This window comes from Triticum aestivum, chromosome 5B (genome assembly GCF_018294505.1).
Source record: "Triticum aestivum cultivar Chinese Spring chromosome 5B, IWGSC CS RefSeq v2.1, whole genome shotgun sequence".
NCBI classification, from domain to species: domain Eukaryota; kingdom Viridiplantae; phylum Streptophyta; class Magnoliopsida; order Poales; family Poaceae; genus Triticum; species Triticum aestivum.
Window position 1 is genome coordinate 461,190,826 of NC_057807.1, and position 15,111 is coordinate 461,205,936.

Here is a 15,111-nt window from a genome sequence, read left to right on the forward strand (position 1 = left end):
TGGGAGCACAGATTAAGTAACGCTCCCTACACCAACCATCTTCTACTTTATTCCATCTGCGTGAGCTGTGAGCCACCATACGACCCTGTTCGCGACGCTGAGACGCCACATGAATTGCACGAGAACTCTGCAGAGTTATCACATAAAATAAATTGTCTGGACAGCCACCGGACATATACACCGCAACGGACGTATTATATACATCTCACATATATCAACATACATGAGTTCTATTCATACACTAGCTGACTGATTAGCATCTTTAACGGAACTAAGAAAAGTTGACAACATCAGTACAACATACATCTACCATGTCTCGAATTTCGAATCCAAATTCGGTCTATGGCTCGAGATGCAACAAGAACAGAAAAAATCAGACAGCAGATGGATCATTGTAAATTTAAATTGGTAATATTCATTGTCTGTTTTATCTTTTTTGTCTTACAGTCTATGAGCAAAATTGGATTGAATAAAATTGGCATCATTGGTGTGCATTATGCATGTACCTTGATTTTTTTTTTCTTGATATTTGCAAGACAGAGCTTGTTGACGAGCTAGCGCATTAGTACATCAGAACGGTGGCTCGCAGCTGTGTGTTACAACATGTGGAGAGCCCCCCTACCTCAAATTTGGGTGAGAAATAGTGGGGTGGGCACTTTTGAACAAATTGGGAGGTCCTCAGAGGTTCCATTGGATTGTGTTTCCCTTTTAGTTAGTGATGAAGTTGTCCACACCAAGCCCCCCCCCCCCCCCCCCTCCCAAAAAAGCGTCCCACACTCACACACAAACCCAATGTGAGGGACTAAGGTTACTCTCTAGTTACCTATAACCTTTTGATGGTATTCCTCATATGCCAAAACAAGGCGCTTTAAAAGGCAAAGTTGCGCTATTCGTCGAGGCCCCTCTAAGGTTGACCTTCATATGTGACAAAAGAAGCATGGACATATACGCTATAACCTGGGAGCCTTTTGACGTTGTCTGTGCCAAGTTAAATGCAGGCGGGTCTTTATGTGAAGGAGTAGCAGAACAGACATGGTCCTTCGTGATCATACATATAACATCATTTTCTGCTCATGCCGCCACATGTTCTCTTGTAGCGACGCGCTGGAGGTTGAGCTATCAACTATTGTGGAGGGACAAACACTCTCCCGGTTCCATATCGAAACTGATTGCTTGCAGGTTGTGAATATGACTGTGAGTGCTAAGCACGTTTCCTTGCATTATGTGTTCCTAGTACATGAAATCAAGATACATATGAAAATTAGTGGTGCTTGTATTACTCATATCTGACTATCAAAACTATGTAAGCCATTTTATGTCAAACTTTGAGAGAACACATATATAGACTGCAGTTTGGTTAGGATCCGTCCGAGATTTATGCCGCCATGGTTGTAACCTCCGGGTGTTGAGCAAAAATGCTACACTTACATAGAAAATCTACGTACGCTTACTCTTACGTAACTTGCCTAGCTAATCCCCCCCCCCCCCTCCTTGGGTGGGTCCCCCTCCCCTGATTTCCTCCAACTGAAAAAGGTCACCTAAGCTATTACGTTAGTTTACGTTTGATGGTTACGTAGGTGTAGCATTGGCGGGTGTTGAGTAATAGTACAAATGTTGTTTCTTGTAAATAAAAGTCAAGACAAATGTGGAGAATTTAGGGGGTTTTCATGGAAGTGCCCTAGGTGCAAGTGTGTAAACTAAACCGTCGGTGGAACTTCCTAAATTTCCACTTGTTTTTTTTTTTTGAGGTAGTATGAGAAACACGGAATTTCAGCTTAAAAAAAGAAAGGAAGACGGAATTTACCGGAAAAATCATTAACGGTAACGTCTTACCTACCGGACCAGCTGTCTTGCAGCTCTTCCCGTCTCCTTCCTCCCTCGTCTTGACGGACAGCCCTCCCGCCACCGACACCACTCCTCTCTGCTCTCTCCCCCGGTCGCACGCGCGGTTGCCACTTCGCTTTCATCCCCACTCCCATTTTTATCTCCTCACCAGATCCCCGCCACCAGCTACCGCATTCCCCAAAGATCCAGATCACACCAAACGGGGGCAGCCCAGATCGAGCACCCGAGCTCCCGAGAAGAAGCGAGATCCAGATCGAGCTGAGCTGCCCGGGCCGCCGGAGCTGAGCTGAGCTGCTCTGACCGCCGGAGGCGAAGAAGAAGAAGAAGAAGAGCAAGAAGATGAAGCGGAAGACGCGGAACAAGATCGTGGTGACGGTGCTGCTGCTGGGGGCGGCGGCGGTGCTGATCGGCGGCACGCTGGCGCTGATCCTGACGGCGGGCACCTGGAAGGTGAAGCTCAAGGAGTCGCAGGAGAAGGTGTGCAACAAGGGGTGGGAGTGCTCCGGCACCAAGTACTGCTGCAACCAGACCATCACCGACTTCTTCAAGGTGTACCAGTTCGAGAACCTCTTCGCCAAGCGCAACTTCCCCGTCGCCAAGGCCGTCGGCTTCTGGGACTACCAGGCCTTCATCACCGCCGCCTCGCTCTTCGAGAACCAGGGCTTCTGCACCACCGGCGGCATCGACATGCAGATGATGGAGCTCTGCGCCTTCCTCGGCCACGTCGGCGCAAAGACCTCATGTATGTATTGCTTGGTTCTTTTTCTTCCTCTTCTTCTTCTACTTCTTCTTCTTCTTCTTCTTCTTCTTCTTCTCCGGTGGGGTGGCTCGATTCCGATTCCGATTGATTGCTGCCTTGCTCTGCTTCCTGTTGCTTCCCCTGCTTCGATTAGATCCAGGAGACCGACTGATTGAGTCTTCTTGCAGGTGGATACGGCGTGGCGACCGGCGGTCCGACGGCGTGGGGGCTGTGCTACAACCACGAGATGAGCCCCGACCAGGGCTACTGCGACGACTCCTACACGCAGTGGCCCTGCGTCAAGGGCGCCGAGTACTACGGCCGCGGCGCCATCCCGGTCTACTGGTAAGCTCAGCCATTCAGTTCATCAATTGCAGTCACTCATGACACAGTTCTTGCGACGCCTTGATTGATCCATCGGAGCGGGCAGGAACTTCAACTACGGCGCGGCCGGGGACGGGCTGAAGGTGGACCTGCTGCACCACCCGGAGCTGCTGGAGCAGAACGCGACGCTGGCGTTCGCGGCGGCCATGTGGCGGTGGATGACGCCCATCAAGAAGAAGCAGCCGTCGGCGCACGAGGCTTTCACGGGGGTGTGGAAGCCCAGCAAGAACGACACGCTGAGCAAGCGCCTCCCGGGCTTCGGCGCCACCATGAACCTCCTCTACGGCGAGTCCATCTGCGGCCGGGGCTTCATCGACGAGATGAACGTCATCATCTCCCACTACCAGTACTACCTCGACCTCATGGGCTTCGGCCGGGAGCGCTCCGGCCTCAACCTCGACTGCGCCGAGCAGGCCCCCTTCAACCCCGCCCCCAAGAAGGACGACGAGCAGCAGCCCACCGGCGGCCAGAAGCCCTCAGGCTAGCACCATGTTGCTGTATAAATATTCTTACCACGCCATTGCCTGCTCCCCAGAGCTACGCCGAGCTGCCGATTCTTCAGCGTGTGAGCTGCTTTGGTGCCATTTTGGGTAGCTGATCCGAGAGCTGTGTATGTGAATTGGGAAAACTTTAGCCTGGGTGTGTACCACGGTGTCCATTTTCATTTGTTTTTGTTTCATTTTTTGTGTCACACATATGTCTAAAGAAGAGAATTCGAACTGAACATAGGCAACATATCCTACCATGACTCTGCTCAACTTTCTGTATATGTTCCACCTGAGTAAGGTATTGCTTGATTTATCCATGTATAAATACCAGTTTGGCCTGACTAAGGTGTTGCCTGATTGAGCCATTTGTGAGGGGCCATCTTTGGCAAACGTGATCCAAGGAAGGAAAGGGCCAATCTATGAACAGCCGTTGTTTTGAACCTAGGAAAACGCTGTGTTTTGCTGCAGAATCGCCGTGTTTTACATGCCTAAAAAAAGCTAGAGAAGCTTAACGGGATCTTGCTAGAATGACAGGACACTAATGATTTTCATGTACAGAAATGCGAAGCTCTAGGGTTTAGAATCATGCTAGTGTTGTTCATGCATAGATATGGAAATTTTGCTTCCATATGTGTAAAGGCAAGGATCATGCTGGCAAATATAGGACATGCTAGATGAGCATCACGGGCGCAGAGAATAACGCACCGCCACTGCTAAAACTGCCATGTCTCGATAGATAATAGAAGAGTCGACTCCGACATACAGCACAACACAACAGTACCCTACCGACATTTCTGTATCTTACAAAGGAGAAAATTAAAGGCATCTAATCTTGCACGACAAGGTCTCCTACATAAGCACGTAGGGGAACATACATGCTCCGAAAGGGTTCGACAGGGCTTCCACGATACTACAACATTCAGTCAACTTGCTGTCCCAAATCGTCGAATTTTGGGTCGACCTCGAAGGTTCGTGCCTTGGTACACATATAAGGCCATTACGGACTCGCATTACAGAAAAAACCGGCTCCCGCATACAATGGAGAAGGAATATAGAGAGTCGAGGAAATCATCGACGCGGGGCACTGGGTACGGTCAGACTGCAGCTTTTCAGGCAGTGGTGGTAGCATCTCCATTCTGAGCATCCTCTAGCTTGGTTTCCGGCGCATCAGACACATGGTTGTTAGCATCTGCCTCTCCTGGCTCAGAGCCTTCTGCTTTCCTCTTCCGGACCAGCTCCACATCTGCTGATCCAACTGGCTTTTCGTCGGCATGAGAAGCTGGTCCACTTGCCTTAGCCTCACTTGCAAGAGGGGCAGCCCAGGATATGGGGTTAACTGGGAGAAAAACACAAACATGAGATGGTCTGCACTTAACCAATTGGTTTTGAAAAGCACCTGATAATATGCGCCAAGCAACCGTTACCAATTTCACGAATCAATGAAGGAGCATACATGTGCCAAATCAGTATGGTTCAACTAGTGTCTTGACCATGTGTACTCGTTGTACGGTATAGTAGCCGATACTTCTCAAGTAGATTAAAGGAAAAATAGTTTTGAGTTCTCACGTTATAGTTGAAACATTTGGATGGATAATCGTAATTCATGACTACCATTTACGACACGACAAAGATATAATCTAGCAAAGCAGTAAGAAAAACCTTATATAGTATATTATGCTTTAACAAATCATGATGAGTTCATTTATACAGCGTACACACCTTCCACTGGTTGAAGAGGCTTAGTTGTTGCTTCATCACTTGGACTTGCGTTCTTAGGGCGCTTTTTGACATAGTTCTGCCGCAGAGGTCTAGGAATCTGGAAGGAAAACTGAGCTAATGTTACACCCTGCGCACCATACTCTGGATTTTCTTGGAGGTACCTGCAAAGTATGGCATAGAGAGTTTAGACCATAGACAGATGAGTCGCACGTAGTAATTTTAGGGACAAAAAAGGAGGCAGTATTGACCATGCACCAATGTTGTTAGCTACAAACCCTTATCCACCGTTGGATCAGATAGGAGATTTTTCATCCATTCCCTTCCGTAGCACTACCATAAAGATGCAAAAGCCTCATAGGCACACACGCCCATCGGCCCATGCACATGAGTTGAATTTGTAACCTTTTGCACAAAGTAGCATGACACAAAACTAATTTGACACCATGCAATCATTGGCGACTTTCAGTCTGCCCCCTTGCACAAATTTGAACCTTTGAGTTTCTAGAGATCCATTAGTCCAATATTATACGCTATAAGAGGGATCCCATTACTATCAGCAGAAATAAGAGGGGTCCCATTACTAACAGCACAAATAAGAGGGATCCCATTACTATCAGCAGAAATAAGAGGGGTCCCATTACTAACAGCACAAATAAGAGGGATCCCATTACTATCAGCACAAATAAGAGGGGTCCCATTACTATCAGCACAAATAAGAGGGATCCCATTACCGTACGCTCGTACGCCGTATAAAAGAGAGGCGTCTTAAAGTGCATCATAAGGGGTATGTGAAGCGGTCTTAATTATTTGCCTAAAATTTCCGGTGAAGTGTTCATAGGGACCCCACGCATAAGACAGACTACAAAGCAGAATGATGTGCATAGCTTCCCACATATGTCGTGCACAATCTATTTCTACACTATGGAATACCATTTTATGAAAAATGGTTCAGGAGTTTGCACTCCCAGTTCTCGTGTACCACTAACGCATATATAGATATTATACTTTATCAATTTAGATCCACTCCGTTAGTAGTAACTACATACTTATTAATTGCAATGTCCAGTTACAAAATATGGAGAAGAAAGCAGCATAAGATTTGCAATACAAGTGCTACTTCATGTTTTGACTTCAGACACAAATTTGAGGAAATAAATTACAGCTCAACAGACGAAGATTGATGTTGAAAGGACAATTTGAGTAAATTTGCATCACGTACCGATCAACTTCAACCAGTGACCTCAGTTTCCTCGCAGTAGGAGAAGTGTAGTACCTGAAACCAAGATACAGAGCATTACGGTAATTACAGATACTGTAGCAAGGGTACATGTTATATATTACAATAATTAAATGAGGTTTTTTTTAGGACAGATATTGTCTATTACTCCCTCTGACGTTTTAGGTCACTACTTAGGTCACTAAAGTAGTGACCTAAAACATCTTACATTTGTTTACAGAGGGAGTATATCCTTACAAGAATGTAAAAAATGCAAGCCCAGAAATTTCCACATTAATCAAGAGGACAAGAGAATATCTACCCTACCTATTTTGGTGGGTCCAAAATTATGACCGTGTAGATTTATTAGTTTATTTGTGCAACCCTTATCATTTGCTAAATTCAGCAGAAGGTAGATGATTTAATTTACCATCAAAATATACCATTTGAATGAAAATGGAATGCTGTTCTGGGACAAGATGAAAGGTCCATTAACTAAGTCTCTCATCTTTGCAGCTTATATTACTTGTGGTGATGAGAACTAAGTGGGTCTTTCCACCTATTTTACGTTTTCCACCGCCTTCTGTCACCTTAATTCCCATATGCGTCATACATTACTCCAATCAGCAGTTGTTTTTAGTGATGCTGCCGGATCAACTAAAGTTATTGGTCGCTTCTCCAATAATCGATAGCAATGTCAACATGAAAAAATCTCCTCGAAAAAGATGTTTACACAGCAAAATGTCATCATGGAAGTGTCAAACTGATAGGCCATCAGTATAAACTAATATCTCCTTCTATGAACTTGCTTCAGAATAGAATCAGGAGTACAGGACAGCACTGAAACCTAGACTGACCACGCCAATGCACTATTAGCCAAGTGGCCAACCAACAAGGGGCTGGCAAAACTTCAAGGGATAGCAAAAACTAAAAAATGTGCGGTATGATTCACTGATGAAGAAAATCAGTACTCCGCGGCTCTACACGGAGAAGACTAATTACTCCCAGCCTCAAGAAGGTGACTACAATAACATGTCAATAATAAATGGGTTTTCATGCCTACGACCATATTTCCTTGGTTCATCCGAAGTAACAAGAGGCAGCAGAATTGACTTTTTCATACAAGTTCTGCACCGCCAAAGACGCTAATGTGATTTAAACTAGCACAAACTAAGCATCCATACAACAATCTAACATTTTGATGCAGAAAGGTCCCCTTCACTTCCCTGGAGTTCAGGGGGGGTCAACCCTAAGATCACCATTAGGAAAAAGTAACATAATATGCTTAGCAGTTTCTATATTCCCGACTTGAACTCTTCGTAACTGAGACATAAATGGTGTATGCGTGCAACTTAGAAAAGGTGTGGTGTAGAAAAAAATACAAATGTGCGGGTTATTGGCTAATTTTCTGTTATTTCCATGTGCATTAAAAACTGATTATAGCATATAGAGATAAAGTGGCAGGCAATAAAAAAAATCAATGTCCTTGCAGAAATAGCCTGACAAGCAAATAGAGGGAGTGACAGAAAAGCATCACTCACACATCAGCAAATTTGGTGCCTCCTTCACCTCTTATTCTAATCTGCCTTTCCCATCCAGCAGGAGGCTGTGCAATATTGGGTTTGTCGATAGCCCAGAGTCTGCTTCCATCCTGAGAAATATCTTCTTGATCATCGCATGTTACATCAGGTTTCCATTCACGGGCTCTTTCGCAGTCAAAAGGTTCCTGTATAATATGCTCGCGTATTTCTTCATACTTCTCTTTCGTTGGAATGAGTCTCCATTTGAAGCACCTAGCACATTGGATAGTGAATGCCCCAATACATGGCGATCCACGGTATGCCACATTGGAAGCAGCTGATTGCTGCAATGGGGAACTGTCTTCTCCAAATTCATCTTGCGCTTTATCTACTGTTTCAAACTTCAAACCAGGTGTTTTATCTGATGCAGTTTCAGACTGAAGCTCGTCATTCTCAAATTGGTGGCCATCCGTACCAGACAAACTAGTACGGCTCTTCTTCAATGGTTGGGGAGATTTAGAACTGTCCATAGGTTCTGCAAGAGATTGCCTGCACCAACTTCCAAATTATTAGGGCCTAAGTACCTGCAGTTGGTATCCAAAATCATAACTCCGTGATGTAACAAATATGATGTGGATGCAAATTTAATAGAAAGCAGATGCGCAGCCCACTGATAGATATCAACAAGAAGATAGCTCAAATTAACTGCACGAAAAAGCTAAGCAAAATGAAGGTGTTCTGTCTTCCAACAATAATTTTGAACGTTGTCCAGCTATTGTGTGGCAATACCAGTATTAGCCACGAGACACTCCCAAGTACATAATGATCATGTAAGTGTAACTTAGATGAAATATTACAATCACTGTGCAAATTACATGCACAGCCTTTGGACTAGTGTAAACAATAGACTGAACAGAGAATGTTGCACATGAGATCGTACAATTTTTACTTCTGTAATACAATAGAAACGTAAAAACCAGATAGAGATGGACTTGTTCCGAACCCACACAAATTTAGAACGGATAACCAGGTGAAACATGATCGTTTACTAATCAATAAAAATTTCTTCCCGTGCACTTGCTAACCCAAGTTTGATCTAATTTATACTGTAGTATGTATACCACCCAAATAGTACATTATGTTCCAAAAATACTTATCGTTTTCCAAAGGAAAATAATACTCCCTCCGATTTTTCAAGTTTTCAATCCCGATATTTAAAATGATATTAGCAAACGGCAGTCAAAGTTTTTTTTTACTGAAGGTACGTCCAAAACGCCCCTTATTTGTGAACTGGGGGTAGTAGTTCAACAATGATGCAGTAACTTTAAGCCTCAGCTAGCACACAAATTCGCAATCTTCTTTTCCCTTTACAACAGATGAACAGGCCGTCAGTTGGAGATATTTTTCTGCACACTTCCAAATCATCCTTCAACAAGTCCTATTTTACTATAACATGTTAACATCTATAACTTAACAGTGTGTGTAACAGAAAAGAAATTTCAGTTGTCAGAGACACCTACATGGAAGTAACTTGAATTGCAGTGCAGGTCACTGCAGAGCAACGCAAGCATCACTCCAACTAACAAACCAGATAGTTTTAGTAGCTTGTCCCATGTATACATGCATATGCTCCCACATGCCAGTCCTCAAGACCAGGCATCTGTTGTGACACTTCCCATTGTGGGGGTGTTTGTTTGGCTAGAAACAAGTACAACAGGGTCAGGTGAGGCTAAAGGAGAAGAGGATCCAGAGTGGGAGTTTGGAAGTCAGGATGGTAGTAGCAACTATTAAAATATATGGTTTGGAGAGTCGATTCTGCAGATTCAACCATGGGATGGGAATGTAATTGATAAAATGCTAATGTGCAATCCAGAGGAATGTGGATGAGAAGTGCGCATGAGGAAAGGGCTAACAGTGATGCCAGTGGTAGAGTTTTAGATTTAGTGATTTACAATATCGCTTAATAGCTGCTTCTATAACTAGTGGATTCATAAATATATACACCATTTTGCCAAGTCATATCTGTGTTACTAAGATGGCTAGTAAATGGTGTGTGCATAGCACGTAGGGGCTAAGTGCTTAAGAATTTACAACACTCGAAACAATTATATGTATAATTTTTCTGGAACTTTTTTAATTGAGCATACTAATTTGGCTTTTTTCCTCTCGAAAGAATTGGATGTGTGTAGAATGTCAAAGTACGGTAGGCGTGATTCAAAATGTAGCACGAATACCCAACCAAGTGTAATGAAGCGCTGCCGTTATATGCGCGAAGCCAGCAGATTGTGCTCCAGTGCATCGTAGCTGACTGTTATTAACCACTTCTATTTATTTTAGCTATTCACTAGTACTCTGTATGGGCCAACAAGGCAGGAAGCACGGTAGCACCAGTTCACTTGTGGTGTAGGCTTGTGAGTCGTTTCGACTGCCTTTTCCACATGTGGGACCAGTGCTCTGTGCGAACGCAAGCCGTCAGATGAAATACAAACACAGCCCGCGTTGCAGGGATTCGCTCATGTTCAACCGTCTGATTCATTCAATCGATGGCCAAAACTGCTCCTACTTTAGCAGGAACACCTTAGATGCAGGCTAAATCCAGATTCAACCACTGGTGTACTATATATAGATTTAACAATCTGGCCGGCTCAAGCGAACTGACTAGGTTAGAACACAAAGCACTCGCGGCAATTACACTTTCCACTACTATACCAATAGCTAGTGCCTGATCCGGCGATGCAGTACCTTCGCCCGCTGCTGCATCCTGTCCAGCCGGCCACGAGAGGTGGCGGTGGCAGATCCAGGAAGGAGGGAAGCGGGGACGGCGATTCCAGCAACCGTAAGGCTTTGTTTTGGCGGCAACGGTGGCCGCCGGCGGACTCGCCAGATGTGGATTCGATTCAGTATCATGTGGGGTTTGAGCTTCACTATCTTGATAGGTTCAACAAAAGCATGCACATGTTGCGCACGCATGAATACCCCCGACACGCTGAGTGTTCGTCGGTAATCCACAGCAGTCAAGGAAATTTGTACACAATAAGCAGATCTCCGCACCAGCGAGGGGCGGATCTAGATGGTGCGCCGGGTGTGCGCCCGGAAGCTGCCAAGGCCGGTGGGATTTAACTAATCGCTGGATGAAAATAACCTCGTACCTCGAAACCTAATGGCTCGCGATGGCCCGAACGGGAACGCCGAATGGCTCGCGATGGCCCGACGGGGAAGGACGGGAAAGGGACACGCGCGTGAGAGCCGGGGATGCTGAGAGAGGGGGGGGGGGGGGGGGGGGGGGGGGGTTGGGGCAGTCGGCGGCGACGCTAGGGTGCGGGCGCGGCGGCAGCTGTGGAACACGGTGTAGGCTACGGGGGAGCTTTAGACCGTGCCGCCGTGCTGCTAGGTCATGGACTCGGGGTGGGAGAGAGAACAAAGGTGCGGGAAAGGGGAGTACCTCGGAGGAGAGATCGAGGCCGGTACGGGCGGCTGGCGGTAGGAATTTGAGAGCTCCGGTGGTGGTCGCCGCCGGCGGCGGCGGATGGGTTGGGGGATTAGAGGGCTGACTAGCCTTCTCCGTCCGCCTGCGTGACGCACTCACGCCCGATCGGTCTGAAAATAAAGCACGCGACCTGGTCCAAATGAGAAAAAATCCAGCCGAGGTGAAGAGAGAGATAAAAAAAAAGGCCGATGCTACAAATCTACCGGCTGATAACAGCCAGATTTAAGCCGCCTCGTCCGCCGTAGGATCCTGGAAGTCGGACTCTACTGTATATTCACTAGGTGGTTGAGCCGCTTGTGCACCTGTTTCACAACATCACATGGGTTTTAGGCCCCACAAAAGCTTGTTAAAGGCGTGTTTGGTTTCAGTTTGCAACAGTAGCTGCATTGCATGTCTATCTTTAGCCAGTCTGATTTTTGAAATGCAGCAGATGCAACATGTTTGATTGCCTGCATCGCATGGAGGGACACTTATCCTCTGTTGTTTTGTTATCCTTTTTGTGCTTAAGGTGTGAGCAGATGTAGGGGCGGAGCCAGCTCATTAGCATTGGGTTCAAATGAACCCAATGAAATTTGGCATGTCCCTTATAGATTTACACTAGCTTAAGACTAAGCAAAGAACTGAACCCACTATTTAGTATAGTTGAACCCAATGGTTGATAATCCTGGCTACGCCCCTAAGCAGATGCAAACTTCAGTTGTTTGGTTGCAAACAGCGTTTGTGTTCTGCTCACCCCATTTAAATATGATGGCCTTACCACCACATGATCAGCACAACAGCACAAACAAAGCAGGATCAAACAAAGCAATCAAAGAAATGACAACAAACTACTTAGATTAACAGCAGGGGCATTCTTCTTCCCTGCTCCACGCCAGGGTGCTGCTCCTGGCCAAAATATTAACAAGTTCTCAGCACAAGTACCATAAGTCTAGCCACACATCATAAAAGTTCAACACTAACACATTACTTAACTACATAGCATGCTCAATGTCACCAACGCAGTTGTGCCTGCTGCAACGAAACTTGCACATGTCCGAGGAGTCATGGTTGTAGATCTGAACCTTCAGTTCGAGTCCTGAGATGTGCATAACGACGAGGTCGACAGGGACGATTCGGTGACGGCGACAGAAGTAGTTCCAGCCCCGGCTAAGCACCATGTGCCCCTCGAAGTTCTGGACCTATCGACACAGAGATGGGTGACGGGCGAAAAGTGAAGGAAATGATAGAGATGATAGATACGAATGATATGTAGAAGACAGATAATGACCAGATAACCTATCGACACAAAGCACGAAAGTAAACTACCGAGTGTAATGCAGTAAAGTAGATTGAACTAGTGGTGCTCGATAGCGACAATGAGATTTGGTAGACCAGTTCGCCCTTCTGCCAAAGGACTACGTCTGGTTGGAGGGGTTGTGATTTAACACAGAAGATAAACTCTCTTCATCCTATTCTCCTTCAACTCGGAGCTGATCAAACTCTAGTTGATTTCACTCGTGGTATATACTTGTCGGCGATCTCCAAACCTTCGGACGAACTTCGCAAACCACAATGACTCTTCATTGTTGAAGATCTAGCTCGGTGAAGACAACAACTCTTCAACACTCGAGCCGAAACCTATTCGTCTAGAGAGTGCGTAACTCTCAGGAGTAATAGGTACAAGAACTCTAACTCAAACTATTGTGATGCTCAACCACTGTCTAAGTTTGGACTCTTGATTTCTTTTCCCTCGGTGGATCTTAAACTCAAATCACTCGGAGAGAGGATGCTCAGTCAATCTTCTCAGAATCTTAAGCGGAGCAGCCAACGGGCAACATTGGAGTGGGGTGGCTATTTATAGCCGCAGCCTTTCCTGAAGGGAAAAGACCAAATTGGACATGTGCAGCAGCCAATGGTCGAACAACACGAGTCCAATAGTCTGATTTTGAGCACAACGGTAACATTATTTGTGGAGCAAGTAATGCTAACTCCTCGGTTTGAAGGATATCTCCTGCAGCACAAATAACAACGTCTACTGCAGTCAGGTAATCATTCAAAGCATAAAGAGATTTCTCTCGCATCTTTCATAGGTTTGGGATAAGCATCACAACGGATCTAAGCTTCAAGAACCTATACCCCTCTTAATAGTATGGAGGTCCTATGACTCAAGTAAACGAAAGAAGAACAACAAAATGAATACTATGTCTTCACTTTGTCTTCGACTTCAATTCGCCGCAGTCATTTTTCTTTGGACATAAACTTCAAACCAATTGCTTCACGTCAGCAATAGATCTCTCAGAGGTTAACTCCTCCACATCAATCTTCTTGCCTACATGCCTTCAATAGATGTAGCTCGTTCTTCTCTACAACGCAGATATTCTTCGGTGAAGTTCCACGAACTTGGCACTAGAGACATCATTTTGTTCGGTTCTGCACGGACTATTTCTCTCTGTGTGCATTAGCAAACAAATCAGTCTGTGTCTGTTTTTGTCAACAATCTCCAAAACATAGGAGGGCAAGTATTGCACCAACAACTTCCAACTAGCAAAGTTTGTACCATCAAAATATGGACCTCTACGGTGGTAGTTACCCTCACTAGGCGCCATACTCTCCTAGGTTGTGAAACCAATGCAATGGGGACCAAACCTCTGTACCACTTGTAGGGTCGAAAGTATGTCTAGAGGGGGTGATTAGACTACTTGACCAAATAAAAACTTATCATTTTCCCAGTTTTAGTTGTAGACAAGTTTTAGCAATTCTACCAAGTCAAGGATACCCTACACATGCAAGTCTAAGAGTTGAGCATCAGAAATTAAAGACTTTGCATATCAACGTAAAGGCGGGAACGAAGAAATCAAATGCAATGAAGGCACAGTTATTTTTGGTGTGGTTCCGATAGATGGTGCTAACGTATGTCCATGTTGATGGAGACTTCAACCCACGGAGGGTAAGGGCTACGCGAGTCCATGGAGGGCTCCACACACGAAGGTTTCATGAAGAAGCAACCTTGTCTATTCCATCATGGCTTGCGTTCATGGAGGACTAGCCTCACTCAGGGTAGATGTTCACGAAGTAGGCGGTCTCCTTGGCCTTACAAACTCCTTGGTTCAACTCCACAATATTTTTGAGGCTCTCAAGTGATACCTAACACTAGTGGAGAAAAACCTAGCTATGGTGTGCCAAAAACAGCCTTGCTGGCATAGACACACAATGCCACTAATATGGCGCCATTGCTAAAAAGTAGTGGTGGCATTGGTGGACACGTCAGCAATATCGTACATCGTGCGGGCGTATCACCAGTCCAGCGCCAGCACTAAGTTCATCACATGTGACGCCCCCGATTCGACCATACACTAAATCATACATGCAAATGTGTACGATCAAGATTAGGGACTCACGGGAAGATATCACAACACAACTCTAGACACAAATTTAAGATAATACAAGCTTTATATTACAAGCCAGGGGCCTTGAGGGCTCGAATACATAAGCTCGAAAACAAACGAGTCAGTGGAAGCAACATTATCTGAGTACATACATGAGTTAAACAAGATTGCCTTAAGAAGGCTAGCACAAAAGCAATAACGATCGAAAAGGCAAGGCCTCCTGCCTAGGAGCCTCCTACCTACTCTTGGTCGTCGGCGGCCTCCACGTAGTAGTAGGCCCCCTCGGTGTAGTACTAGTCATCGTCGAAGGTGGCATCTGGCTCCTGGTCTCCGTCATCTGGTTGCATC

General features: G+C 45.5%; 2 protein-coding genes across 3 annotated transcripts; one reads left to right on the top strand and one right to left on the bottom strand.

Annotated features, from left to right (window-relative positions):
* The first annotated feature begins 1,885 nt into the window (after positions 1–1,885).
* On the top strand, positions 1,886–3,813 carry LOC123112469 (chitinase-like protein 1). The gene is made up of 3 exons (XM_044533455.1): positions 1,886–2,587; positions 2,773–2,929; positions 3,015–3,813. The coding sequence occupies exons 1-3, from the start codon at positions 2,185–2,187 to the stop codon at positions 3,451–3,453; spliced, it is 999 nt and encodes a 332-aa protein (XP_044389390.1). The 5' UTR covers positions 1,886–2,184; the 3' UTR covers positions 3,454–3,813.
* A 354-nt stretch (positions 3,814–4,167) lies between these two features.
* Positions 4,168–11,532, bottom strand: LOC123112470 (methyl-CpG-binding domain-containing protein 2). Of its 2 annotated transcripts, none has more exons than XM_044533456.1 (5): positions 11,354–11,532; positions 7,933–8,495; positions 6,395–6,448; positions 5,176–5,336; positions 4,168–4,792 (listed from the first exon to the last, which is right to left on the bottom strand). In XM_044533456.1, the coding sequence occupies exons 2-5, from the start codon at positions 8,439–8,441 to the stop codon at positions 4,566–4,568; spliced, it is 951 nt and encodes a 316-aa protein (XP_044389391.1). In that variant the 5' UTR covers positions 8,442–8,495; positions 11,354–11,532; the 3' UTR covers positions 4,168–4,565. The 2 variants fall into 2 exon arrangements, with proteins under 2 accessions (XP_044389391.1, XP_044389392.1); XM_044533457.1 differs by having other exon boundaries at positions 7,933–8,460; positions 11,354–11,531.
* Between the last annotated feature and the right edge of the window lie 3,579 nt (positions 11,533–15,111).